Source organism: Sturnus vulgaris, chromosome 12, assembly GCF_052056855.1.
Source record: "Sturnus vulgaris isolate bStuVul1 chromosome 12, bStuVul1.hap1, whole genome shotgun sequence".
Lineage (NCBI taxonomy): Eukaryota > Metazoa > Chordata > Aves > Passeriformes > Sturnidae > Sturnus > Sturnus vulgaris.
In genome coordinates, this window is record NC_142254.1 from 5,643,083 (window position 1) to 5,670,250 (window position 27,168).

The window sequence follows — 27,168 nt, forward strand, 5'->3', positions numbered from 1 at the left end:
AGGAGTTACTCTACTAAAGAGAGCTAGGAAAGATGGGCAGGGTTGGACACAGGCGGCTCAGGGCCACAGGGAGACGGGACAGATATGAGGTTGAGCAAGATGCAGCGAGGGCCTCAGCAGGCTGGAGTCAAAGGAGAAACACAAGACACAAAAGGCCCACAGACTCAAAATGCAAGTCTCAAAGCCCCCCCAAAAGCAAAAACCACAGTCCCCAAAGCCCCCCACTCAAAAAGCAAGTTTTGAAAAACCTCACAGCTTGTGGTGCAGTCACTTTTTAAGCCCCCTGGCCCCTCCCAAAGTCTGCCTGCTGACAGGACACCACTGGCCCAGTCCAGTGTCCCACTGCAGTCCATGGGCAGAGACCTTTGCCATCTGATTGCAGAGTGTCTCTGGGCTACAGTCTCTTGGGAGCTCCCCTTCCCTGCTACACAGCCTGTCCATGTGAGACATGAACTGGCTGCCAGGCAAAGTCTCCTCAGAAACAATGCTTTGCTCCATTTTCTCCTCGGTGCCTCCTGGACATGGCAACCCCTGTGCAAGCCCTTCCCCGTGTGCCCCTGACAGCCAGGGCAGAGACAAATCAAAACTCAATTGGCTCCTCACAGGGGGTAATATGCTGTCACTGGTTTTGACACTGACGTGTCTGTGCCACAGTTTCCCAATTAAAGGTGTCACTTTTCTCTTGTTTTAATGATTTAAGATTGCCTCCTCCCTTTGAACTTCAGTTGTTCCCCCTCTGATGTTGCTCACCGGCAGCAGGGGTTGCGATCACTGTAACTGTCCATGAGAATCTTGGCTGGAATTCTTGGTCAGTTCCCTCTACACCTCAGCAAGTCTTGGCTCTGTATTTATCTGGGGAGGGCTGTGGTGCCCCGGTTCATGTTTGCCTGCTCATCCAGGGACCTGTCTGATGCTCGTGCTGTGCAGTTTGCTGTGGAGCTCCCCAGGTCTCCCGCAGGCCTGAGGCTGCATAGCCCTGAAGCTGGAGCATCACTGCAGCAGGTGTGTCCTGTGTCCCTGACGCTTCTGGCCCACAGTACCTCAGAGCACTGAACACGGACAAGATTTCTTGCCTGTCCTAAAGGAATGTTTTATTTGGATAGGGCACACGCTTTCAAAAGTGACTCACAAACCTTTTTGAACAGCTTCACATGGATTTCTCTTTTGATGTGCTTGCTTCCCATGAGCTGATACCAGATTCTTTTCTTTAGGTGTGTCGGTAGGGCACTGCCTTTTGTCTCCTTTTCTCCATGTTCCTACCCACGCTTCTCTCTCAAAATAGAGAAGGTTCAACACCCTTGCCACCACCACCTTGCTAAAAGAAGAGAAATATCCTGCAATGTTGACTTTCTGGAGCACCGTTCATCTTTTCTAGCACGTAATTGCTTCTCTTTTAATTTGATTAACCCAACAGTAAATTCATCTTTTCTAAACTGGGGTAATGAAAGCCTCAAATTAAAGATTTGAAAGCAGTGTAATCCTCTTCCATCCTCCTCCTCAGGGAGTGACTTGAAGGTGATTAGAGATCCAGCCTCTTAGTGCAGAAATTATTTTTTTGACTACGCATGCTCGACAATCCCACTGATTTCAAGGTCTCTGAGGAAACTTGGGTGATATTCAGCAGAAAGAATTCTGATGTTGCAGCTCAACCAAGATAGTGTTGGTATTTGGATCTGATTTAGTAACACGATCCCCCTTCTCCAGCTGAGATTCCAGATACTAGTCAGCATCTCCACGTTTAAAGAGAGAGGCTGGCTCGTTGCCTACCATGAAAGGACATTGCTTAGCTCGTGCTTAAAATATGAAGCCATAAGGTTTCTGTATCTTTTTCTTATACTGGGGGGGAGGGGGGAGAGGAGGGAGGGGAATCTCTTTTTATAGTGCAACATACCAATTTCCCTAGAAACCTCAGTTTCCTTTGTCCTGACTTCACTTCCCATGTTGCTTCTTCCTAGTTTTTATTTTTGACTGTAGATACAAACTGCATTTTGAATTATTATCTCCAAAGGCAAATGCCAACACTTGTACTGTGATTTTACAAAGACATTTGTGCTGAATTTCAAACTCCTGCCTAAAATGGTTTCCCATTTTAATTCAAATCATCTGATAAATTGAACAGCTAGACTTTAGATATAGAATTGCCTCAAAGTAAGGGGAAATCAAACTGCATGCTCAGGAAGTAGTTGTGGCCCTTCCATTTTACTGTGAAAGAAAAAAAAGATTCATTCAAAGTGCCCAAGTTTTCTTGCAGGTTTTCTTACACTGGATAAATATGATCAAGCAAATAATAGTTTACATGGGTACCCAAGCATATAATGGCATACAGGGAGATAGGAGGTATGATCTAAACTTCCACAGAGGAAGATGATTCATGAGGATTTTAAAGCCCTCTACTGATATCTCAAAAAGACAGAAATCCTTAAAATGTGCAGAGATCACAGTCAGGCAATGCCAGGACATTGTGGCAGTAAGCAGTTCCCATTTCACCCCCTAACTGGGACATCAAAGCCTCATGTGGCCAAGTTCTGCCATTCACCTTTAAATACCTTCCCTGATCACTTGTTCATGCTACTCACAACTTACCAACATTCTAAACCACCTGCACAATTTCTAGAGGGAGAATAAGAATGCTGCCCTTATGCTACAAGATGCATTGTCTGTCTTGCATCTGCAGCCACATCCCACCTTGCCAGCAAGGTTTTCTCTTAAAACGCAAACTTTGCCACACTGAAAGAAGTCTGAGAATGCTCTATGGGCTCTCGTCTCCTGACCTTTTCCCCTCAGAATTTCCAAACACACTGACAAACCCTGGAGTCTATTGGACCAGATCTGATTTCTCAGAAGACTGGAACACTGAAGAATCGTTTGTCTTGGTTGCAGCCTGGAAGGTTTGCTATGCAGCGGTTACATTAATTTTGTCTCCAGAAATTGCCTTTCTCTAACATTTAGCTGATTATTATTGCAAAGCACATCTGAAATGATGCCAGTACTTCTTCAAAGCCCCTAAACGATGTCCAGGTGTTAGAAACATAAATTACTTGTTGGTAGAATTGCTTTGTTAAGTCTAGGGCTTGACAGGCTTCAATGATCTCAGGCCTGGGGGAGGTTAGCAAAGCTTGGGAAGAAGGACGTGCTTCTGATAGCAGGCACAGAGCGCAGAATTTACAGACCACAAGGACACTTGGCAGAAGTCCCAAGATAAGGAAGAAACTAACCAAGTCAACTCAGCAAGCGAGCTAAAATCAACTCCAACTGGGCAGAAGGCAATTCAGGCAGGGGAATATTGCAAGCACCAACTCCCATCCACCCACCCAAGAAACCCAGTGACTGAGAAGAGAAAGACTGAGCATAGGACTAATTAGCATGGGAAGCCAAAGAATCATGTAACCAGTCAAAGGTTGAATACCAGTTAATGAGAGGACCAGGTAACTTTTGGCCAGTGAATACTGATGCCTTTGTTTGCTAAAATGCTGTGAAGTTTTGATGGTTGGAGAGCCAGCCTCTTGTGGCTCATCCCCCGGCTCCCTACTTTGCACAAACTAGAGCAGAAAACAGAAATACCTTGCCTAGGTGTGTGAATTGGCACCGTGCAGTGGGCAGTGAGCCCACACTGGGGTGAGAGAAGAAACACAGTAGCACAGTCTGTTCTCTTTTGTAGTTACACTGCTGTCAGCAAATGCTCCCATTTCAGACTACAAATGCTTTTTTTTCCATTGTCTTCCAGTACGGTGAAATACAGCTACAGATGGAATAAGTACATAGAATCCCAGAATCATTGAATGGTTTGGGTTGGAAGGGCTTTGAAGGTTACCTCATTCCAGCCCCTGCCATGGGCACAGATATCTTCCACTATGCCAGGGTGCTCCAAGCCCTGTCCAAGCTGGCCTTGGAAACCTCCAGGGGTGAGGCAGCCACAGCTTCTCTGGGCAACCTGTGCCAGGGCCTCACACTCACAGTAAAGGATTTCTTCCTAATACACATTCTAGTCTACTCTCTGTCAGTTTGAAGCCATTCCCCTTTGTCTTGTCACTCCACTCACTTGCAAACTGTCACTCTCCATCCTTGTTGGAGCTCTTGCAAGCACTGGAAAGGTCCAGCTCGGTAGCCTTGAAACTTCTCCAGACTGAACAACACTAATTCTCTCAGTCTTCCCAAAGTCATAAAACTAGAATACTTATCCTAGTGCTATTATAAATATTTATCATTTGTAGAAATGCCATTATCAATAGTATAAGCTTCCCCAAAGAACTTCACTAGTATGCTTAACTATAAAATAGGGAACTACTTCTCTAAGTGAGCATGGCATGAAGATTTTTCGGGCCCATTTCCTAATTTATGAGTTTACTTATGAAAATCAGTATAAAAAAAGACAGCTGTGGTTTTGGTTTTGCTGTAGGTTAACTCTGACAGGCAGATAAACCCCACAGACTTTCTCATCCATCCTCTGCAGTGGGTGGGGCAGAGAGTCAGAAGGGCAACACTGAGAAAACTTCTGGGTTCAGATAAAGTAAGTGAGGCAAAGCTCTATGTGCAAGCAAAGCAAAATAAGGAGCTATTCCGTTTCCTAGGCTGGCAGATATTTGATCATTTCCAGGAAAGCAGGACCTCAGCCATAAGCCTAAATGTCCCCTCTTTCCTCCTTCTTTTCCCCAGCAGTGTTTGCTCAGCAAGATGCCATGTGAAATAGGATTCCCCTTCCATCTGGTGGGGTGTCCCAGCTGTGTCCCCTCCCAGCTCCCTGTGCACCTCCTTGCTGCTTGGGCTGGTGGGAGAAGCAGAAGAGGCCTTGACACTGTGTAAACACTGCTCTGCAAGAACAAAACCACTGGTGTGTTATCAGCACCGTTGAGGTTGCAAATCCAAAACATCGCATCACACCAGCCACTATGAAGAAAAATAACTCCATTGCAGCAAAACAGAATACAGGTTCTGAACCTTGCCTGCAAACTCCAATGCATTTATTCCATTTTAGAAAATCGCTGTTTTTACCAGCCCGTGTGAAATCCAAACTAGAAGCTATGTAATGAACAGTTCCATTAGCATCTTAAGAGTGCTCAGAGGAAACCAATCTCCTAATAAGCTGGTGTTTATGTTTGGTTTTATGGGTAATTTTTTTTTCCTCCATAGGGAGTGTAGAAGAGAATACAGCAGCATGCTCAGCTGGTTTATTAAAATCAATGAGTTAGAAAGCAGTAAGTAGCTATGGAACTGAGGAAAAGGGAATATTAATAGACCATGATAAAACACTCCACAGAAAACACAGTTATGCTAAAGAGTATCCTTTTCCTTTCTGCAAAAGGCCCATCACAGAGAGCACAACCAGGGCAGTAAAAAAACTGCATCAGGAGCTTGTGGGGGAAAGAGTTCTTTGTATTGTAAAGCCTATGGAAATTCTGTGCAGTGACAGAGCTCTTGTAAGAGCTGTAAATTAGTACAATGCCTTCAGGTTTAAATTCAAGCTAGAAGCATCCCTGCTCTCAGAGCAGCAATCTTTCTGTCACTGCTCTTGGACTGCAGCTTCAGAAACAGGCAAAACAGACCTCAGCTTAGAAAACCTAAAAGCTCCCTTTGGTTTCCTTGACCAGGTTCAGGAGCTACCTGCATTATACATGTAAATACTCCACAAGAAAAAAACAAGATCCTCAAAAAGTCAAAACAGCTTGGTAATTTGTAGAAAGTAACATTGCTCGAAAATACAGTGTGTTATTAGATCAGTCTGAAGATGACATTTACAATGTTCTTGGCAATATTGTGCACTGTACTGTAACTGTGGATAACAACTGGACATAGCCAGTAGGATAACTGCATATGCTTTTCAAACATAGTATTCATTGAATTCTCATTCTTCTGTACACTTCAGCTCTGCTGTAAACTTCAGAGACATTTTTTCACAAGCTTCTAACAAGTTACTCTGGATCTATAATTACTGAGACCAAATGGAGTCAAAATGCCAAGCGGGATGACTCTTTCTCAAAGCCTGCAGTCACACAGAATGAAGCAGTACATAAATCATTGTGTGCTCCCCATACACAAAACAGTCCAGTTACTGACCATACTACTTACAAAGGGAGATTCAACATGTGCAATCATTTTTTACTTTTTCTACAAATTACTTAAAAGAATAAGCTACAAATAATATCTTGAAACTGTTTAAATTGAGTAATGCCATTGTAATACTCTGAAAAATTCTACTGCATCTAGTGCTGGTGCAGTACTACAAGGGAACTGTAAGTGTGTATTACTAGTTGTTATTCATACTAGGTAAAAATGGTTCAACTCAGCTTTACAAAGAAGGTAATAAGTCCTGGAGAGTTTAAATTATGGAGTTGGGACAGTGTAACCAGTCTCCTTTTTGTGAGAGATGCTCTTAAGCAGTGGCATTGGTAATGTACTAATTTCCTGTAACTTTGCTCCTTGTAGGTGATCTACTATCCACCTCTGGATTTTTGTCTGACCTTTTTTTTTCTTCATTTCTTCAGTTGAGTGACAAAAGGAAACAGAATTTCAATGTGACTACCAAAATACTAGTTATTTTTTTCAAAGTAAAAAATACTCAGAGCTTTTAGAAAATACAACAGAAGTGTTGGAATGTATAAACAGTAGAAGATATTGAACAATATTTTTACATGATACTACATCAGCCAAACAAATGGATAGTAGGACTTGAGGAACAAGGTTATAAATGAAGTTTTGTTAAAAGAGCTTATTTTGGTCTCTGTGTGATAACTGTCATCACCATGAGGTAAATACTTCACAATCCATTTAAATTTTCCTAAGTTGTATTATTTAGTGAGCAGCTATGATTTATTTAATTTCTGTTGTACCCATCACTGAATTATCTGAGCACAAGCTCTGAACAAGACAAATGGTAAATAGCAAAGGGCTGCAATAACTGAGCAGCAAACAGGGTAAGTTATATTGGTATATATTGGCTTTGCTAAATCCTCTGTCAGTGCTTTCGTTTCTTTTCCTCTTTGGTTTGAAATGGAACACATTTTCATTACTTCTGATGATGCCAGGGAGCTCTAAACTGCATCTGCTGAAAGGAACTGTGCCTTTCTCTTTGGTGCCTATGACCAGAGAATTGCTTCATTGCTGCTATGATTCATACACAGCTTCACCAGCAAGAGAAAGCCCTTGGCTAAGATAAAATGAAATAATACAATTATCTTAATGTAAATGAACCTTAGGAATAGAGGTCTCTTTTGTTTCCAAAAAGCCCAAACAAATAGTTCTAGCATCTTGTATTCTTGGAGATTCCTTTGGAAGTATCTTTGTTAATACATTCCTCACATGGATAAATGTGGGAAAAGACACTAAACCAATTTTCCTACTGATAAGAGATGTTGTGGACTATAGGGCACAACAACAGCTGAAATAGGTGTTCTGAACATGTTTTCAAAACATAATTTCTTTCAGATTTCTTTTCAGCACTAGACAGAATTTAGTGACAATAGACTGTAAAAAAATCCATGTTTTGGAACTCAGTGTATTAAAGACTGCCTTGATTATGCTGTAAAGCAACCAGAACATACATGGATATGATTTCCTAGTCTACGACTACTAGAAAAAGAAATTATTTAATGCAACAGAAATGTTTATAATACTTTATTCTAAAGACAAAACTTGATTTATGCCCTAGAGAAAATTACTGAGATAAAAATTGCATTCGAACTGAGGATTTGCTTTGGCCATTTATGTGTTACTTCCTTTGAGCAAAGTGATTAGGCCTTTTTCAGGCCTTCTTGTTCCTGTTAAGGAGGGAAACTAATACAAAGATATCAAATCTTTCTCGGACACAAACCTCATTGTTCTCCCAAAAAGAAGTCAAGTGTCAAGTAAGTAATGAGTATCTAGTAGGGGATATTTCTTTTGCACAATGGTCCAAGGGTTGTTTGGTTTGATTTGATCTCTACACAGCATCAAACCTTGCATTTAACTCATCTATTTCAGTTTCTGGTCGACCTTCCACCAGGTCTGTGTTTCCAGTAGCAATTTCAAATTCTTCCTCTAACTTCCTCCAGAATTATGGCAATACTACAGTCAGGTTTATCCTGAATGGCTGCTCTCCTCCATGAAATTCAGGGCTGAACCCTCAGAACAGTATCTGATGTAGTCTTATATAGGTTCCTTTGCTGAACAAATGAGCATTATGTTCTGAAAATAAAAGATCTGAATCGGGAGGAAATACTGACTGTGACTGCCAGCATTTATCCACAAGTAGACTGTTCCATTTCCCTTCCTTTCTGCACATCATTTTAAAAATCACTATCTCAAAGAAGAGATATCCCCAGCTTGACCAGCAGGTACAGATGGTGATGAAAGAACTCTTAATTCCCTTTTGCTCAGGTTCTCGCAGCATGTTCATTAATATTGTCACTGCTTGTCTATACTCATCAAATCGAGTTCTGTGTTTTCACCTTTACAGGTCCAATCCACTGGCTGTCAGTGGAAAGCCACCATTGGAACCCTTTTACTGAGGCCTTAAGTGATATGAACAGCCACAGCCTGTTTTTAGAGTGGTTAAATTCACAGTCAGAACAAATCCTGCTTTTACATTGGTGTATACTTCTGTACTACATTATCAAATATTCTTAAAGAAGTCCTCAGGAATTAAATCAAACGAATGGAATCATGATTATGCAAAAGTATCTGCTACACATTATTTCAGTTGCCACAACTGACCTGTGCAATTACTGTTTCTACCATAATCATGTTTCTACAAAATGGCCATCTTTCAACATTTTGACATGGAAACAGTACACGGTTAAGATATTTAGGATAAATTACTTTTGGTTCAGGACCAGAAGGGGAATAGAGATAGCTTTAAATCAATATGGGGAAGCTTAATCAGAAGACTCACAAACCATTGCAAAACAAGCGCAGTTTGAAGGCTGAGATTCACTCGTTTGGCTGTTGCAGACTGCTGGAGTGATGCGAGTGAGCTGTCCCCTAGTCTCTTCATCATTCTCCATGTCACTTAGTTACCATATGTTATCTGCTTTACTTCCCCCAGTCACTCTACGCTTCACCATTCATTTGAGTTAGAACTGTAACAAGATGCCAGCAGAGTGAATCATTTGGAGACAAGTGCATGTTATTCTTTATTCAGCTGCTGCCTGCCTGGTCGTGCATTCAAATGGCCAGATCTAAAGTGACAGAACCTTGTGTTCTCCATTACAGCGCTGAATTAGCCAAGTGTAGGGAACAGGGAGGGGATATTCATGGTATTACCAGGGGAACAAGGGAGGAAGAAAAGTTCCTGATCTTTAAAACAGTTAGATCTCTCCACACCCTTAGAGTTGGAATCAAGTGAATGGCATCACTTTAATAAGTCAGACATCAAATTCTTGATGTCATTAACGAGCTGGTTCTAAGTCTTTGTCAAAACATATCTTAAGGACAACTTAGGTGGTGTTTGAGGCATCTGACTTCACTTTTGATAAAATCTGTTTGAACCTCTTGAGGTAATGAACCTAGTGAAGCTTCCCTGAGGCTAGCTCTATTTCTCCTTTGCTCCTAACATGTATTTATTTACTGCTTTATTTATGGCAGGCCTAGACAACAAACTCTCATAAACGGCCTTTAAAAAATACTTTGTCTAAAAGTTTTCAAAGGCTAGAGAGGAAAAAAAAAACAAAATTGCAAAGGAATGTGAAAATTCTCTCCATTTCTCAACTATCTCACTTTGTTACTGTTAATGAAAATGTCTTTACCCCATTACTTGTTATAGCTAAGATATTTCCAATGTTTTTGGCTTCCTTCAAATACTTGAACACTGAGCACATGACCCAAGATGAAATAAATGCATTTTGTGAAATTAAGGAGTACTGATGAACTCAGACCACTACAACTCCACAGCCTAAAGAGAGAGTGGTCATAATCCCCAACAGATGACAGAGAGGTCCTGAAGCTTCTTGAGAACTCAGCTGCCCCAGGGGAGGCTGCAGGCACGGACCCTCACTGACACAGAGCTAAGTGGCTGATGCCTGAGCCTCCTTAGGGACCCAAACCAGGACAGTCCCGGGGGGCTCTGGTGGGTGGGTGCCTTGCAGCACGCCCTGTGTTCATATTAAAGGATTTAGCTCCCCACAGGAGCCAGCAAAGACCAGCACTGATCGCCAAGTAAAGATCTGTTCTACAAAGGCTTAAAAGTGCTCTAAAGCAGAGTCTCAAGCTTGTGTTTGTTGCTTCAAAGGTGTGGGTCAGTCGTGAGGCAGCCGCCCACCTGCATGGCTCTTCTGACACTGAGTGCTCGCAGAGCTGGCCCAGAGAAGAGCTTCAGGGAAGGTGTGACCCTGCACATGGGCTCCCCAGTGAGGATCAACGCTCGAGCTTCTCGAGTAGAGATTTAATCCACGATGCCATGAGCTCTGGGACACATAGGGTGGCTGGTCCAGTCAGACAGCCTGGCCTCAGCTCAGCGGACTTGGGGCTCTGCGCTGGCCTAAGGTGGCAGTGGGGCTGTTCAACCTGGAGAAGAAGAGAGTCAGGGGTCACCTTATCCCTCCCTACAACTACCTGGAAGGAGGGTGGACCCAGGTGCGGATCGGGCTCTTTTCCCAGGTGACAAGTGATAGCACATACTAAAGCTGCACCTGGGGAAGTTGAGGTTGGACATTTGGAAGAATTTCTTCCCAGAAGGATGCTTAGACATTGGAATGGACTGACCGGGGAGGTTAGTGGAGTCCGCACCCCTGGAGGTGTTTAAGGACGTGGCTCTCAGTGCCATGGTCTGGGCGACAAGGTGGGGATGGGTGACAAGGTTGGACTGCGCGATCTCGGAGGTCCTTTCGGCGGGCGTGCTTGTGCGATTCCGTGCCGGGGGAGCTGCGGGCGCTGTCCGGGCAGGCGGGCGCGGGGCGGCGCGGGGGCGGCGCGGGGCGGAGGGCGCTGCGCAGCCGGTGCAGTGCGGCGGGCGGGCCCCGGCGGCTCCGCGGCCATTCCACACGGCGGCACCGGCCTCGCACGGCGGCACCGCGGGAGCCGCCGCAGCCCCGCCATGGCCAAGGAGGGAGCGCAGCGAGCCGAGGAGACGGAGCAGATGATCGACAAGGAGGGCGGCAGGGAGGCGGCCGAGGGCGGCGCGGGCGGCAGCCTGCGCGCCGGGGACGCCAAGGAGATGCGAGCCGTGGTGCTGTCCGCCTTCGGGGGGCTCAACAAGCTCCGCGTGTCCAAGAAAGCCATGCCGGAGCCGCAGGAGGGCGAGCTGAAGATCCGCGTCAAAGCCTGGTCCAGTATCGCCCCTCGCCCTCTCCTTTCCCCGGGCCGGGCGGGGTGCGGGGTCCCGCGGCTGTCCGCGCTGGTGGCCGTGCCCTGCGGCCGGCCATCCCCGGCCATCCCCTGCCATCCCCGGCCATCCCCTGCCATCACTGCGCTCGGAGCGTGCCCTACGAGCCCCGCAGCCCCCGGCTCTGGCGCCGACTTCCCGCACCTGTGGCTTCCCCGCGGGGGAGCCCCGCTCCCGGCAGCCGCCGCCGGGACCCCGGGCCAGCTCCGAGCTCCGGGCTCCCCGCTCCAGCGCGGGCAGCGGGGCTTGTGTGCGCTCGGCAGCGGATGCGAAGGGAAGAAAATTGTCAGCGGTATTTCACGCTGCCAGCTAGGAGTAAATGGGGGGGAAGGCCTGGCTAAGTGCGTTCAGGGTTTGGGTTTCTGTGAGAAATGTGGATGCCAGATTGAGCGTGTTGCTCAGCACCTGTCTCTTTCCCTTCTGACACTGGCTGCTGTTTTTCTTCTCGGAATCACTTACTTAAGCCAGCATCCTCTTTCATCGGAGCTGCTGTGGCAGTGTGGCCAGAGCTCGGGATAACGTCCCGGTGTTAGTCCCTGTGTCCAGGTGACAAGTGGCTACAGTCTGGCAGCATCCTGAAATGAGCTTTCCTAGATGGCTTTTTTTTTTTTTTTTTTAATTCCCAGGCAATCTGAGCAGACTGTTCTCCCTAGATTGCTGGCTCTTAGTGGACATGTTCCTTCGTGAAAATAGGACTAATTTTTTTGAGTGGCGCAAACCGCATTAGGATCTTAGTACACAACTTGATGTTTACCAAAGACTGAATTAATTTTGCCTAGGCAAGGATTTATCTTCTGTTGTCTTTTCCTGCTATGTGAAAACATGGTGTTTCTGGAAGATGAATTCCAAGTTGAAGGCCAAGTTGTTTACTTTAGAAGTGACTTGTGTTTAAAATGTTGCTGTTATGGGGGAGTGAGCTTGTTTTGAATCATGTATCAGTGGATCTGCTTCAGATTTGGAGTATCCTGGTAGGTTAATGTAGCTGAGTGTCTTGACCTATTCAGATGCTGTTCTTTCCATCCTGTTCTTAAAGGGGCTCATAAAGTTTGAGCCCATGTTAGTATTCCCCCTACCAAGGTGTTGCCTATGAAAAATAGTGATATCCATTAATATGCATGAGTACTAGCAAATAATGGGCTGGGATTTTTTGCATTGAGGTTTGGTATTGGGGTTTTTTCCTCTCTACTAATCACAATGGGAAATGCAAGAAATTCTGTGCTAAGTGAATAGAATTAATGGTAGCATCATAGCTATTGGGCAGCTCATTTTGCTATCAAGAAGGGCCATATTTTCATTTGAGAACCATTTGTCTTGTTTCCTGAGTGATTTTTTTCCAAGCCATTGGGTTAACAAAAGTTAGCATGCAAAACTAAAAATGTTATTAGCACGTGGACATATTCCTCTAAATGTGTCAAGGGTTGACAGCATTTTTCAGTACTTGTATGTACTCCACTTTCATGAAACCCAGTAGCTGGGTGTGCATCACAAATAGCAAGCTCCCTGTGCAAGAACACTTGGCTGTAAAATAGAATTGTGCAGCCACAGCTGCTGCTGCTCTCCAGGGCTGCAGTGTCAGTAGAGCTGTGTGAGTTGCATGTGTGCTGTTTGACATCAGCAGACCTGCTCAGCTGCTCCACAGGTAACTGCCAGGTTGCACAATGCCCAGTGTGTGTTTTGGGAGCTTCCCTTTGTGCCAGAGGAGCCTGCAGGCTGGAGAGCATCTGCTTGTCATTCCTGACTGGAAATGGCCATAGGGCTGAAATGTCACCAGGTCACCAAAGTGTGCTTCCAGGCAAGGCAAAATCAATTTGCTGATCCTCTTGACCCAAGCCTGTAAATGTAGAGGATTCATTGGGATAATGATGGATTTAGGAGACTGATTGAGAAAGGGGTTGGCTTTGCCCAGGGCAGTGTGCACATGTTGATGCAGGCAGTGCTGAGCACACCCAAGATAGGTTGCTCCAGTCGTCAGTACAATGATGTAAGAATCAGTATTCTTACAAATCACATTTTCTGTTGAATCAGTTTTGTAGCTGACCACCATAAGAGACTAGTAGTAGTAGTAGCAGTAGACTCGACAGATTGATGAAATAAAAGAAGCTTTATTTTAAGAAGGATATGCACATGCTTGATAAATAGTATACAGCAGTAGAAGAGCAAATTCTATGTGGTCTCTGAATTCCCTGTGGATAAAACCAATTGAATCATATGTCTAGACCCGTTAAGTTGTATGTATACACTTCATAGTATAGTACTAGAAATGGAGGAGGTGAAGGATAAGTTGCTATTAGCACTAAGCCGGATGAATAATTCTTTTGAAGGTCTGGAATATCAGTGATCCAATGGAAAATGTGTCAGCTGAGATGAGTCATGTGTTAGGCTCATCCAGTGACTAAGAAATGGAACAGCCATCGATGTCCAAGCTGAGTCACAGCTTCTGCATATTTCCTGAAATAATTTTTGATTGATAATGATTAAGCAGTTGAAAGTCCTGTATTTGTTTGTATTGTCATTTGCAGGCAGCAGAATGTTGGGACACAGACTGTTTAAAAGATGAGACAAGTAGCTGGAATGAACGGAAACCGTATTTCAGATGGGTTGTGTGAATAAGCAATGGTGTCCTATAATTACCTCCCTCTATTGTTCTTTTTTCTCTTATAATTATTTCTTCCTTGTTCTGCTGTACATGTGCATCATGAGGAATGAGGCAGAAGTGACCCTTCTGACTCTGTGACTGTGAGATAACAGCACTTTAAAAAACTGGAGCAGATAAAAGAAGTCTTAAGTGTAACAGAGTAGCGGACAGAGAATTGATGTTGCTCCTAAAGGCAGTCCTGTTCGTATGGTGTTGGTTTCTGCATAAAAAGCATGAGGCCCGATAATTTTAAACCTTTCCTTTATATAGAGATATGGTTGGTTTTGTTGTTTTTGGGTTTTTTTTTACTTTGGAGATTGGGCAGTTTGCTGGCTGGGGTTAAGAGGAAGGACGTTAAGAATCTAAAACTCGGGAGTCCTCTTGCTTGATCTGTGGCATTTCATTAATTTCAGTAATTAATTTCAGTGGAGTTTTACAGTGAAATAAGAAAGACAGATCAAAAGCAGCACCTTCTCAAACCAAAGTGTCATGGAGTGGTCTGCATGATTTGAGTTTTTTTAGTGGAAGGTATTGGGCATCCTCGAGTGTGTGGGATGGAACAAGGCAAAACAAGTTGACTGTTGCTTTCCACACTTAAGAAAAGGGAAATAAAAATGCAGGAGAACTAAACCTCAAGTATAGAGAATAATATTCAAGGCCCTCAAAAGGACCTGGTGTTAAGGTAGAGCATTGCAGACTGAGAAAATCAGATTCAAGGATAATGCTATATTTGATAAACTCTGCCTCCAGTAATGCACGGTTAATCCAGCCTGTGCAGGTCACAGACACATCCCTGCTCTGTCACAGGGAGGTTCTTGCAGAACCCCTGTGTCAATGTATTGATCCTGGTATTCTGATCCTTCTCTATCTTCATTTGCATCCAGCTCTTGATTAAGGATTAAAAACATGCTATGTACTGTTTGTCACTGGATTGCTTTGCATTACACTTCTCCCTTGACGTATGCCCTTACTTAAAGTTCAGGAGTCACTTTCTCTGGCTGCACACCAGAACAGGTTATGCTGGTTTGCACTGGTACAAGAAATAAATTGGGCTTAATCTCTGAACCCACCATTCTTCATGAGACATATTTTCTTGTGATGTTCCGTGCAGCCAAACTTTTCCTGAGTCTGCTGTTGATTGAATTCCAGTGAAAGAGCTGGATGTCTTGGGTGTAGTTACAAAACTTGCCATCCATCTTTAGGCCCTCCTGGTTATTCTAGGGGAAAAGAAAAGAAAAAAAACCAAAAAAGCTGAGTTGACCAATACACCATAATCATGCTTTCAGATCTTCTGGCATTCAAATTTCTCAGGTAAAATGAAACTTCTGTTCTTCCTCAAAAGTGGAGAAGAATAGGAGTAAATGCATGTATGAGAGTAGCAGGAATACCAACTTGTAAGAATATAGGAGATGAAGGTGAATGAAGAAGAAACTCTCTATAAAGTGATTAGAAATTATTATAAAGCCTGGCCAACACTCCGTGTTTCAACTAGTAGTTAAAATGATAAGTACATGTGACTTGATTATTGTTTACCTTGTGTAGTGTTTTTTCTTTTATCACACCTGTTCTAGTGTGTGATCTTACAAGTTCATTGTAATAGACATGAACTCTCAGTATAATTTTGCTGCCCTTTATCCCCTTTTGGTGAAAAAACGGATGAAAAAGAAACAGAACTAAGACAGAACTGAAATGCCAGTATTATGTCATTAGATGCAGAACTGAACGTGTGCCTTTTCGAAAACTGTGACAGTTTACTTCATGAGAAGGAATCTGTTGTGATCATTGTAATTAGTGAAGAGCAATGGCCTTTGCATATCCCCCTGTCTCCTTTTTGCCTACTTGTTATGACACCACGGGGTGTGTTCCTGCCCAGATTCCCACATCACAGTCCTGCCTCCAGCTGCCTTTTCTTGCAGGGATGTAGGGAAAAGTTAATTTCTTGGAAAATGCTTGCAGTGTGGAAAGATGCATGTAAAAGACCACTGCTGAAATTAGTGTACACAGACAGTGGTTACCACCATCAGTGCTGTGGGGTTTATGGGTTTGTGGTTTGCTTTTTGTTTTGGAGTTTTTGTCTGTTTGTTTGTTCCTCTTCCCCACACAACGGCTGCCTTGCAGGCATTTTGTTATTTGGGATTTCTCTTTCATTATCAACATCACAGTGGCAATGTAGGAGGTGGTCTTACCCACTGGATAAGAAGTGACTTTTCCAAAATAATTTCAAATTTTCCAACTTAACTGTGTGAAAACCCCTCCTAACCTCCTATATAGTTGATATTACAAGCTTTGTGTATGAGCATGGTAAAAGTTGTGGATTCAGGTTGCTCTTAAACCCTCCACCACAATTATGAATGCATACATTTCGTGGGATTTCCTTCCCCCTCCCCAGTGACCTACATCCCATGAATGCCATGCTGTCATCGTGCTAAGGCTGGGTGTCTACTCTGTCTGTTAATTTGTTGGGTCTGTTCAATCTGTCTGTGTCTTGATTGGTATCTGACTAAGGCTGCATCTAATAGATCCTTGTGCCCATCAGCAGTGTGGTGGATCCAGGCAGTTGCTGGACACTGACATGTGTGAGTAGGACTGGCTGTGTGCTTGGCTAACCATAAAAACAGGGCTGTGTTTTGGAACAAGGGATGAATGCTGGAGTGTATTTCAGCTAGTTAGGAGTTTTAAAGTTTTAACTAGGGCATTAAGGCCAGTAATCAGTATATGCGCATGGTAGGTATGTGGTGGTTTGTTTGGGGTTTTTGTTTGTTAGGTTAGTTTGTATTTTTGTGGCCGCCTAGAAAACCACAACATTTTCCTTAATAAAATTGGATAGCATACAAAAGACAATGCAAAAGTGCTTTAGGATTTTTGCAAAGCTGAGACTGTGGGGAAAGACCTGCATTTTTTTCTGAGCAGCAAACCAGAGGACTTCAAAGACCTAATAACTTTTGAAAAAATGTACAAGCATCATCCAGGAAGGAACACTTTTAAAATAAAAGCTTATCTAGTACTTTGTAAGTTCATGCCAGAGTTTGGAGTCCTGCCTGAGACAAACACAAGATGCATTCCTGGGGTCACATCTAAGGTTAGGACAGTTAGATCCTGTAGCTCCTAGCCCAAAATAACTATAATGTGTGAGGCTTGGGGTTTTCTTCTTAAATTAACCTGGCTTTACTTACCAGCTGGTAATGCCCTCACAGAAATGAGAGTGTTTCACTGTGTTGAATTTGGAAATGCCCTGTGTGACTGCTGAGCAGTCTGGTGAGCTGTGGTGTCCTGGTGCACCCTCTGCCCAAGGCTCAGTATCCCAGGAGTGGGAATGTCTGCTGGGTCCCTCTTACCCTGCAAAGCCCAGCTTTTTAATGCTGCCCTGCAGTTTTCTGGCTATCCCATCACTCGGGTCAAGTTTTCCTCCTCTACTTTGATCTGTGGTAATAGTCTTGATTTTATTTTTTTCCTGTGTTTTACAGTGGTTTGAACTTTATTGATTTGATGGTGCGACAAGGGAATATTGACAACCCTCCTAAGACACCACTTGTTCCTGGGTTTGAATGTTCTGGAATTGTAGAAGCTCTTGGAGACAGCGTGAAAGGATTTGAGGTAATATTTTTTTATTTTCAAAGTCCCTCATAAATAATCACCAGTTCCTGATCCCTTCTGCTCTGCCAGTGACAGCAGCCTTCACCACCCTGTTGAGATTTAAAAGGTTAATTTTTCCTTGCTGCTTCCCAAGCGTGAGAATGACCTCTTGAATTACTTTCTGAATCCACCACTGTCATCTCCTTCGAATCCTTCCTGAATAGTCACTTGTGCCACGTGCACATCCTGATGGCTAAATAGGAGCTGGAAAGCATGAGTGATGTCCTTTCATAAAAATGAAAGAAATTAAGTTAACTTGTTAAGTTTCTTTTCTTGGCTGTTTCCTGTCATCACTGCTCTTTTTCTCAAAGCCCAGGTGCTGCTGATTCTGGTTCCAGGTTTTGATCTCGAGTTAACAGAACCTTGTTTACAGTAAACATTGCTTCTTAAAACTGTGTGCATTAATGAGCTGCAGATTGAATTAGGATCTTGATTCTGGATATAGGACAGTCTGATTGCTCAGGAAAAGCATCTATATTCACCTGACAGGTTGTAATAAATGACGAATACTTGATGTATATAATAAAGCTTTCATACGTGGTTATGGACTCTGGTATCTCTTCATGCATAAAAGCAGCATTTTGTCCTGCCTCCTATTCCATTACTGATATTAAACATCTATGTTCACTGCAAACTTATATTTTATTGCCTAAGTAGGCTGAAAATTTTGGAAATAAACCCTGAGTTAATACATGTCAATCCTATCTTCGTTTTTTGCAGAGTCAGTCATATCAAAAGGTAATCAAATTTTCTGATTCCTTATTATATCTGGATCTTAAGAAGATATAAATATTTTATCTAAAGACAAATTTTTTCTCGAACGGCTAAAATTTGTCGGTTGAATGGAGATAATGGCCAGTTTAGTTTCAACTAGGGTTTCAGTGATGAGACCTTCATGGGGAATTTGTCTCAGTTCCCTTCCTGCCCCATCTCTGCCTTGAAACACATTGTAATCTTTCAATGTATTTTGTTACAAATAACAACTGAATGATACTTTTGCTGTTTGGAAACCTTTGCTGCTTCAGTTGCTCGGCTCTAGCATCTGTACTTCATAGCTGTGCTCCATAATGAAGAATGTTCTCTGAAAGAAGCCTAGAAAGCCTCTGCTCCAGATCAGCCCTCTCATTTTTAAAGTTCTTGCTATTTTTAAAGGGCATCATGAGGCTACAGCATATGGTGCCAGTTTGAATAACACTGCACCTGACTGAATATACTGTGTCTCTTTTTAAAGTGACATCTTTGTCCTGGCTGTGGAGCACGTTTGTGACTGGTGTACTCCCTGTAATTGAAACAAGCCATAGTATTTTATTTTTTGCATATAACCTTCATAGGTTGTGTTTGAGTGATCTGGAAAAGGGTTCACACTCAGAGTGACAGCTGTGCATGGATATGAATCCATCAGCAGGAGAATATGCTGTGAGAATGATGGAAGAATGTCCTATTGGTTTCTTTATGGAATTCTTGCACAGAGTAGGGACACACCAGGTGCTTGGTGTCTCCTTGGTGTATGCTGTTACCTCTGTCCACAGTAACAGCAAAGATCGCACCCTGTATCTTCTGACCTCCTTTCCCTGGGTAGATCTCTTCCAGTTCAAGCCCTCCTAAAATAGGTATAATGCCTATTCCTTCCCCCTTTAAAAGAAAAAGCTGCTTTCTGATGATGACAGCTGTATCAGGCCTGATCTCTCTCCAGTTTTGGGGATGATTCTCAGGAAGTGAGGTCTGATCTGCCCAGGCTTTGAACAGTATCTGTGGTAAAATGTGGAATTTTATGTTACCAAGAAATCCTTTGGGAATCACCAAGAGGGACTTCTCTGCATTCTTTTTGGTAATCATCTATGATTTATGGCAAAGATATAGGGCATATTAACATCTGCACTAATTAATCCTAGCAGACTTTCTATTTTAGATGCTTCTCTAAGAGCAAAAGGAAACTATAGAGTGATTACCAGTGAGGCATTCTTAATTTGAATGTTTTTCAAAAGGAGGAGGCATTTCAGTGAGATTGGAATGACAGCTCTGTTTCAGCACTCTCATTCTAAAGGAGACAAACCTTTCAGAACTGTCAGCAGCACCTTAGCTTTGAGCAAACCTGAAATATCCCAGAGCAAAAGTGATGGCTCTGGAGAACAAAATGTGTGTGTGCTGTGAACATTTGCCTGTCTTATCCTGTGGCTCCACTGCAGAGTTCCTTTCATGGCTAAGGATGTTTTGGTTGCTGTATTCTAGAAAGGCAAAGGGTCTAAGGCAAGTTAAAAGATGCCATGAGGTTGCTGGTTGCAAAAAATTATTGAGAGTTTGTAAGAGTTGTGCCTGTGAAGATTTTAATACATGCTGGCCAAGCATTTGCCCAGTGTGGCTGTCCCTTGTAGAGCCAGCAGCCCAATTTCTGCTTTAAGGTGAGTGTTGCTTTCCAAATCTGTTGTGCATTGTTGTTACTCTTGTCCATCTGAGAAGAGTCAGTATCTCTGATTTAAAAACGTGAAGCTGCAATGAAGGCCGTGTACAAACAGATGAGCTTGATGCACCTGCAACTCTGAAAGGTTCCTAGGAGCAGCCAACTGTATCTAATATTTGCAGAAAGCCTTTTTTCCTCCATAGTGAATTACTCTTTCACTACCATATATTTTCAGAAGAAACTGAGCAGAGAAATGTTGCATTGAGAGGTAATAGTTCGTTGCTCCTTTAAATCCTGTCAAATTCACTTTGTAGATTTAACAGTGCCTTAAAATCCAAAGGTATATTTTTGATGTTTAAGATGGCTTATTTGAAGTTGCAGAACCAAATTCTGCTCTGACACATGGCTGTGGAAATTACAATCACGGATATATCTTGGTAGAATCAGTTAATAAGATGATAAAAATACAGAGTGGGTATAGATGATGTTATAGATGATGTTATCTTCTGAACAAGAGCTTTTCCAACCCTTTTATATTGTCCATCTATCAGAGCACAAAGCCTTTCCTTCTTAATCCACAGAGAGGAAAAGTAGCTCTAAATTAGTGTGAGGACTGAGAAAACAAAGTGAACATTATCCCACTTAAAATTTTCTTTACTCCATGCTTCTCATCAATATAATTATAACCTTTTCGCCTCATTTTATTCGCTTTAAGCAAAATTGATTGTTATCTCCCAGGTTGCTCTCTACAGTCTCAATTGCAGTCAGATCTTCAACATTGTTTTCTTCCTTGTTTGTAGATTGGAGACAGAGTCATGGCTTTTGTAAACTACAATGCCTGGGCTGAAGTCGTGTGTACCCCAGTGGAATTTGTCTACAAGATCCCAGATGACATGAGTTTTTCTGAAGCTGCTGCATTTCCCATGAACTTTGTAACTGCCTACATGATGCTCTTTGAGGTTGCTAACCTGAGAGAAGGCATGTCTGTGCTGGTTCACTCAGCAGGAGGTGGGGTGGTAAGCTGCAACTTTTCTTCCTTTCCTGTCACTGAGTAACTGAAATTCTGATGCATCTGGATCCCTGAAATGAGCCAGAACCTTCAGTTTGGTGTGATATTCCTGTGTGTGAGGGATTGCACTGGGAGGAACTGCATCTGGTTTCCCATCAAAATGGTGATGTGAATAGTTGGTAGGAGCTCTTGGTGAAATAAAAATGTTATGGCTCTAAACACTGTGAAAAAATCTCATTAAAATAACCCCTAACTGGTTGTCAGCAGATCAAGGATCAAGTGTTGTCCCAGATATTGCTTTCCTGAACTTACACATATTGTACTTGTATGTTAAAGGAGGGTGTCATGAAAGGAATAAATAAGCTCCATGCAAAAGGTATTTGTAGGTAACCATAATCCTCTTTATAGTAAATGGCCCTCTCAGAATACTCCTGCACATATAATGTGTGAGTGTGTGTGATGCTTTCACTATGAAAGATTTTCTTTTCCCCTTTGTTGTAGAGGGATTGGAAGCAGTGAAAAGTCCTCATGTGAACCCTGAGGAAAAGGTACAAATTCAAAATTGTAGCCAGTGGTGGCTGCTGCATGTTGTAGTTTGGAGGCATTGTGTGGCATGAGCAAAGGATGAATTTTTGGGAATACCAGGCCACACAGTGAAAAACAGAGTGGGCATTTTGTGCTACTAGTTCCTTGAAGTATCTTTTAGGAAAATCTCTATCCTTTGGAGTGTATTAAATTTTTGTTCAAAATATTGACTGGAGAGTTTGTTTGCATTTGAAATTATGCTGTCCTTTTTCACAAGATGGATTTTATGAGCTGAGACTATTAGCAGATAGCATCCTTTGAAACTAGAGTACCTTTTCTGTGTTCTTGTTATGCCTTATTTATGCTAAATTAATGTTCTGTTTTCTACTGAGGTCTGGTGGGCAGCCTCAAACACGCCGTCCTTAATTCTGTGCCCTTAGCCTTTCTTTCAGGTTCTCATATAAATGAAGGCTGTAATCAAAGGAATAAATTCATGAGTTCCCTGTACCAGGTATTTTTAGCTAACCATAATCCCACTGGCAGAGCAGGGTCGGTCCTGTTGGAATACTCGTGTAAATGAACGGAATTTATAATCGTATTATGCTCTGGCACAGGACAGCCCAGAGTGTTATGGCTGACTATTGTTCTGCAGTGTTAAATCTCTTTGTGTGGAATTCAGGGCTGTTAAACCAACTTGAGGCCACACATTTAGGGGAATATTCTATAGGAATCAAAGTCTCAGCAGTAGCTCTAAGGCCATTTGGCCACCTGGCCCTGTACAGACCCTGTGTAGGCTGAGTGTACAGAATTACCCCCAAGCAATCCCTGCACGTACCTGTGTATCTAGAGAAATTGAACTCCTCCTCCTTTTTCGGATTTCTGTGTTTCTTTCTGTTTCTGACCTCCCTCTCCTCTGTTATTTCCTCCTTTTTTTCCCGAAGGACTGGTAATGCTCTGTTCATGTCAGTTCTCAGATATCTTCTGCTCTAGTGCCCAGCCTCTGTGCTGGGCTGTTCCTGGAAGGAGCTGCTGGCTTCCTCTCTCACCCCAGCTGTTCAGTGGGCAGCTTTTGGCTGGTCCTCTGCTGTGGCTGCTCAAAACCTTCTCTGAGAGAAGCTAAAGGAAGGATGGATCCTGCTTGGCTGCCAGGAGAACAAGGAGAAATCAGCTCCATCCCTTGCTTAGTACTTAAATAAACCAGAGTTTCCAAGGGAAAGACCAGAGAAGCAGGCAGAGCAGCCAGGCTGGCCAGTAAGGGATGAAGGGCTGTGTGGGATCTGGGGGGACTGTAAGTAAGAGGGAGACAGGGCTGGCCTGCAAGCCAGGATGCTGATCACTGTCCCAGGGGAGAGGGCCTCTCACAGCCCCTTGCTTCTTGTAAGGGAAGAGCATGGAGAGCAAGAATTGGAAGTTTTCCCATTGCTTGATAGGTTTTCCAGGTAAAATATCGCTCTGAAGATGCATGGATTTTTTTTCTTTCTGCTAAGCAGACATAAAGATTTCAGAGGGGTCTGTGCTACTTTAATAATCTTTAATAATCTCTCTGTTAGTCCTTTGAAAAATCTGACAGTTTCCATCGAACACATCATTCTCACAAAGATCTTTGTTAATGAACAGAAAGCTGGCACTGAAGCTGCTATAGAGTTATTTTTGTACTGTTGCTTTAATAGATAGAATGCCCTTCCCTACTTTCAGCAAGTGGGAAATCTGTCCAGTTTGTTTCTAAATGTCAGAGAAATTCCAGAACACTTTAATGAGACAATAGGCTCCCCATGGGACTAGAAGTTTCTAATTGTTCATTTCTCATTATGCAAGATCATTATTTTAGCTGCTTCAGGCAGTTTATGAAAAAGAACTTGTTGCTTCAGAAATGTTTGTGAGGTTCTTTGTTCTGGCTACTCAGTCCTCTTTAGGAGGATCCTGCAGCTTTTTCAATAAATGGAGTCAGGGAAAGTTCTCTAGGACCTTTATTCTTGTATATTATCTCAGTTTATTTATGTGGCCTTCTTTAGTTGATAGATATTTTTGGTAGTGAGGTAACTATAGCAATTGTCTTCTCATCTGTGCCTGGAGTGTGATTAGTAGGGAACAGTATCCTTTAATGTCTGACAGGATGCTTTAGATAAGTCAGTTTATTTATTCCAGGGGACGTCAGAAGCTTAGGGAGAGAAAAAGGAAGCATACCAAGATAACTTGTCTTGACAAAGGTCTCACACACCTGTCTCTGTGTTACAGACTTGAATCATGCTCCATGTACCAAGTGCCTTCCCTGCCAGCCTCCCCCTGCAGAGCTCAGGGCATCGTGGCATCTTCCCTGCTCGTGGAAGGAGATGTGGCCACTTGTAGGGAAGCACCTGGTGTCCCTGAACCAGGGGACAGGAGAACACCCACAAGCTCTGCTTCTGACCCTTGGTATATTGTACCCTTGCCCCAGGGGACGAGGAGCTGCTGCAATGCTTACAGGGGGGATTGAAAGAAGAGATGACATTTGGTTTTCCTAGGGCCAGCTTGTTGGTTTTGATTGCTTGGAAAGGAGGCTGCTTTGGCTTTCCTGTCTCTTTTTTCCTTCTTGGGATAGGGGCAGGTAAGAGAGAGCAACTCTCAGCTCTCACCCTGGGCAGTGAAGGAGGCTGAAGATATTTCAGGAGCCTTCTCAGAGAGCACAGAACAGGCTCACAGTTGCATTCCATTATTCCCTCAGGCTTTGACAAGAGATGAATACTTTTCAAATCCTGCTGCTGACTAAGATCTAACAAAGTTGCCATTTGCTCCCTTTTCAGGCCTCTGCTTGGCAGGACGCTTAGAACTTCTGATTAAATTGTTAAACTGAGTAGCAGGGCAGTTCAATAATTAACAAAAAATAGAATTGTCTAATACAAATAGAGTTGAAATGCTTAAAGCTACAGAAATGTCCAAGTGTCCTTCTGAATCAATTGCTAAATCAAGGAGAAAGCCAGCTAACACTGAACATCATAAACAAACATTAATGCTCAAAATAATGACTTTGCAAGAACATATGACTTACTGTAGGACATATAACTGTAAAACACTGTAATTAATGTTTGAAATTACTGTATGACAGGGGAAGAGTAGCTCCCTTCACAAATGCACTCCCACATCTCTTCAAAGTGAAGCAAAGTGACAACTAAAGAAAATACCCCAAGAAAACTGAGCAGTGGTGTGCACCCTGCTGGGACTGCTCTGCTCTAAGAGGCAATTAGTTCTTTAAAACAAAGACTCTCTAAGTCAGTGCATTCGGTGCAAGTCACAGCACAGGCTTGTATGGGATTATAAAGTTTTGCTTAAAATTATTAATGTAAATTGTTGAATAAGTATAAATACAGGACTGTTGTAGAAAAAAAAATACAACAAAACGGAACAAAACATTATGCTTTTCTCCCTGAGCTTCAATAAGTCTAGTTCCTATTTCTGTGATATTACCTGGAAAATTAATTCCTCCAAGGCTTTCAATTTGTGAGAGAGAGCCATTATGCCCATTTGCTTGTTTGTTTGTTCTTCATGTACTCCCTATTCTGAATATTTAGAGCACAAATCTTTGGTTATTTACCAAGATTTTGTAAACACCAGTCTCATCAATTAACCCCTCAGACTCAAGGCAGAATTATAAGCCAATTCTTTAGCATTTTGATCTTGCAGATGCTAAAAATAAACCACCTTTCATGAAGGAGCATTGATTGCTTCTCCTGAAGCTGTTGTCTGACCTTCCCTTTCAGGCTCAGCAGCAAAGCAAGTGCAAGCAAGAATAAGTTACAGATGCAGTTCTCATGTTTGAATTTGAAGGGTAAATCTGACTTGGCAACAGATTTAGGCCATCCTGGCAGGATTTGTTACTACTTGGCAGGAGCCCTCTTTTTTATTGTGTCTCCCCTGCATACATTGCAAATATTTGAGGATGTGTTCCCAGCTGAATCACTGAAGTGGTGATATTTTATCTGACAAAGAACTGACATTTCTTAGTGAATCTAGTCACCTGCTAACACAGACACAGCATATAGGAAGCCTTTCAAGAGAATTATTTAATTTCTTCCTGAAAAGATACTTAAGTGTTTATCCATTGAGATTCTCTCCTCTCTGTCATACTCAGTGAGAAAACTTTCCAGACTTTATTCATGGCCAGTAAATGTACCTTTGTTCTTCTACAGTTAATGTATCCTTTATTTAATGGTGTTATCCATTAATTAAAATGAGCTCCTCTTTCTTCTGGGAGCACTTCTTTTAGATTGCTTTGGTAGGATGTATATGTTTACAGCTACAATAAGATCAGCATGAAATCTCTCCTTGCCTGTATTTTTCAGGCTGAAGGCAGGTTTGTCAGCTCATACCCCATTTTTGTAAGGTTAGATGTCTGTTTCCTGGGTCATCCTCCCAGCAGGTCCTGCTCCAGGCAGATGTGGATGTGTCTCCTGGGCTCTAAGATGGTTGGGAGCACAGCAGCAGTAGGATGGTGGGAAAGCCAGATCCTGTTAAAATAGATCTCACAGCATTCCTGATCCTTTTAAGTATTGTATGGGTAGGCTGCTCTGTCTGCACTTAGCAGGGAGGAGCACATTAAATAGCACTCCTGTCTTTGAGTCAGACCTCCTTGAATGTGAGTAATTAGAATTGACTCTTCTCTCGTGCTGGTCCTGGCCAGCACACTGTGCCAGGGCATTAATCCAGCCCACTTTGCTGGCACCTTCACTTGGTACCAGGGCTGCACTTGCTATTTTCATGTTAGCACTTCATAGCTGCTCTGCATTTGGTGAAGTGCTTTCCTCTTGTTTCATCTGCAGCAGCCAAGGAAGGGGATAAACCAGCTCACACGCTGTGATATCAAGTCTAGGCTGCTGTAAGTTCCTGGCTATTGAAGCCAGGCATGGCAGTGGGGGCTGAGCTGCTGGTAAATGTTTCTGAAGCAATGGATGTGCTCCCTCAGCAGCACCAGCGAGTCCTGGTGCCACAGCCGAGCCCATTTCCAGACACTGCCTCAGAGCATAATCTGTTCATCAAACACAAAAGCCCAGTGAGCCATGCACAGAAAGCAATTCCAATTTCCCTGACCAAAGCAAGCTGCAGCCTTTGAAGGCCTCTCTTTCTGCCTGTCACAGCCCTGCACTGCCCAGAGGACACGTCCTGTCCCCAGGTCACAGGCAGTGCTCAGCCCACCCCTGGCTGTTCTGCTTCTCCACGTGGAGTTTGTTTCCCCTGGATGAGTTTTGCTCCGTTGTTGCAGCTCCACTGAACTGCAGGGGATTTGTGCCAGATGGAGATTCAGCCCTGAGTTTTTGATGCAGCTCAGCTGCACAATTTTGCAAAGGGATAAGAAAAGCACACCCTGCTAATTGTTGGAGAAAATGTTTGAGGATGAGAGAGATCATTTTATCAGGGTCACTTTCCTCCTCCCTCCACTCCAAAACTCATTTGTGATGCACTGAGTGTAGCAGATGCTGCCTTATGCTTGTCCAATAATCACATTTTAGTTTGTCCACTCTGCAATGTTCACCCAGTGTTTGGTTTCCAATTTCCTTTGCTGTAATTGGGAAAATGACACCTTCAGGAGATGAAATGTTGTGTATCAGACTTCACCTAACACCAGAGAAGAGTTTTCCTGATGCCACGAGCTCAGTAGATAATTCCCCTTGCAGTTTTCTTACTGTGAGTATTTCACACCACTTTCA

General features: G+C 43.1%; 1 protein-coding gene across 1 annotated transcript in view; it reads left to right on the forward strand.

Annotated features, from left to right (window-relative positions):
* Positions 1-10,909: 10,909 nt before the first annotated feature.
* Positions 10,910-27,168, forward strand: part of VAT1L (vesicle amine transport 1 like) — a 55,011-nt gene continuing 38,752 nt past the window's right edge. Inside the window, exons 1-3 of the mRNA XM_014882091.2 lie at positions 10,910-11,232; positions 17,390-17,519; positions 20,757-20,972. Coding sequence (XP_014737577.1) covers positions 11,003-11,232; positions 17,390-17,519; positions 20,757-20,972 — 576 coding nt within the window. The 5' untranslated portion in view covers positions 10,910-11,002. The remainder of the gene's footprint in view (positions 11,233-17,389; positions 17,520-20,756; positions 20,973-27,168) is intronic.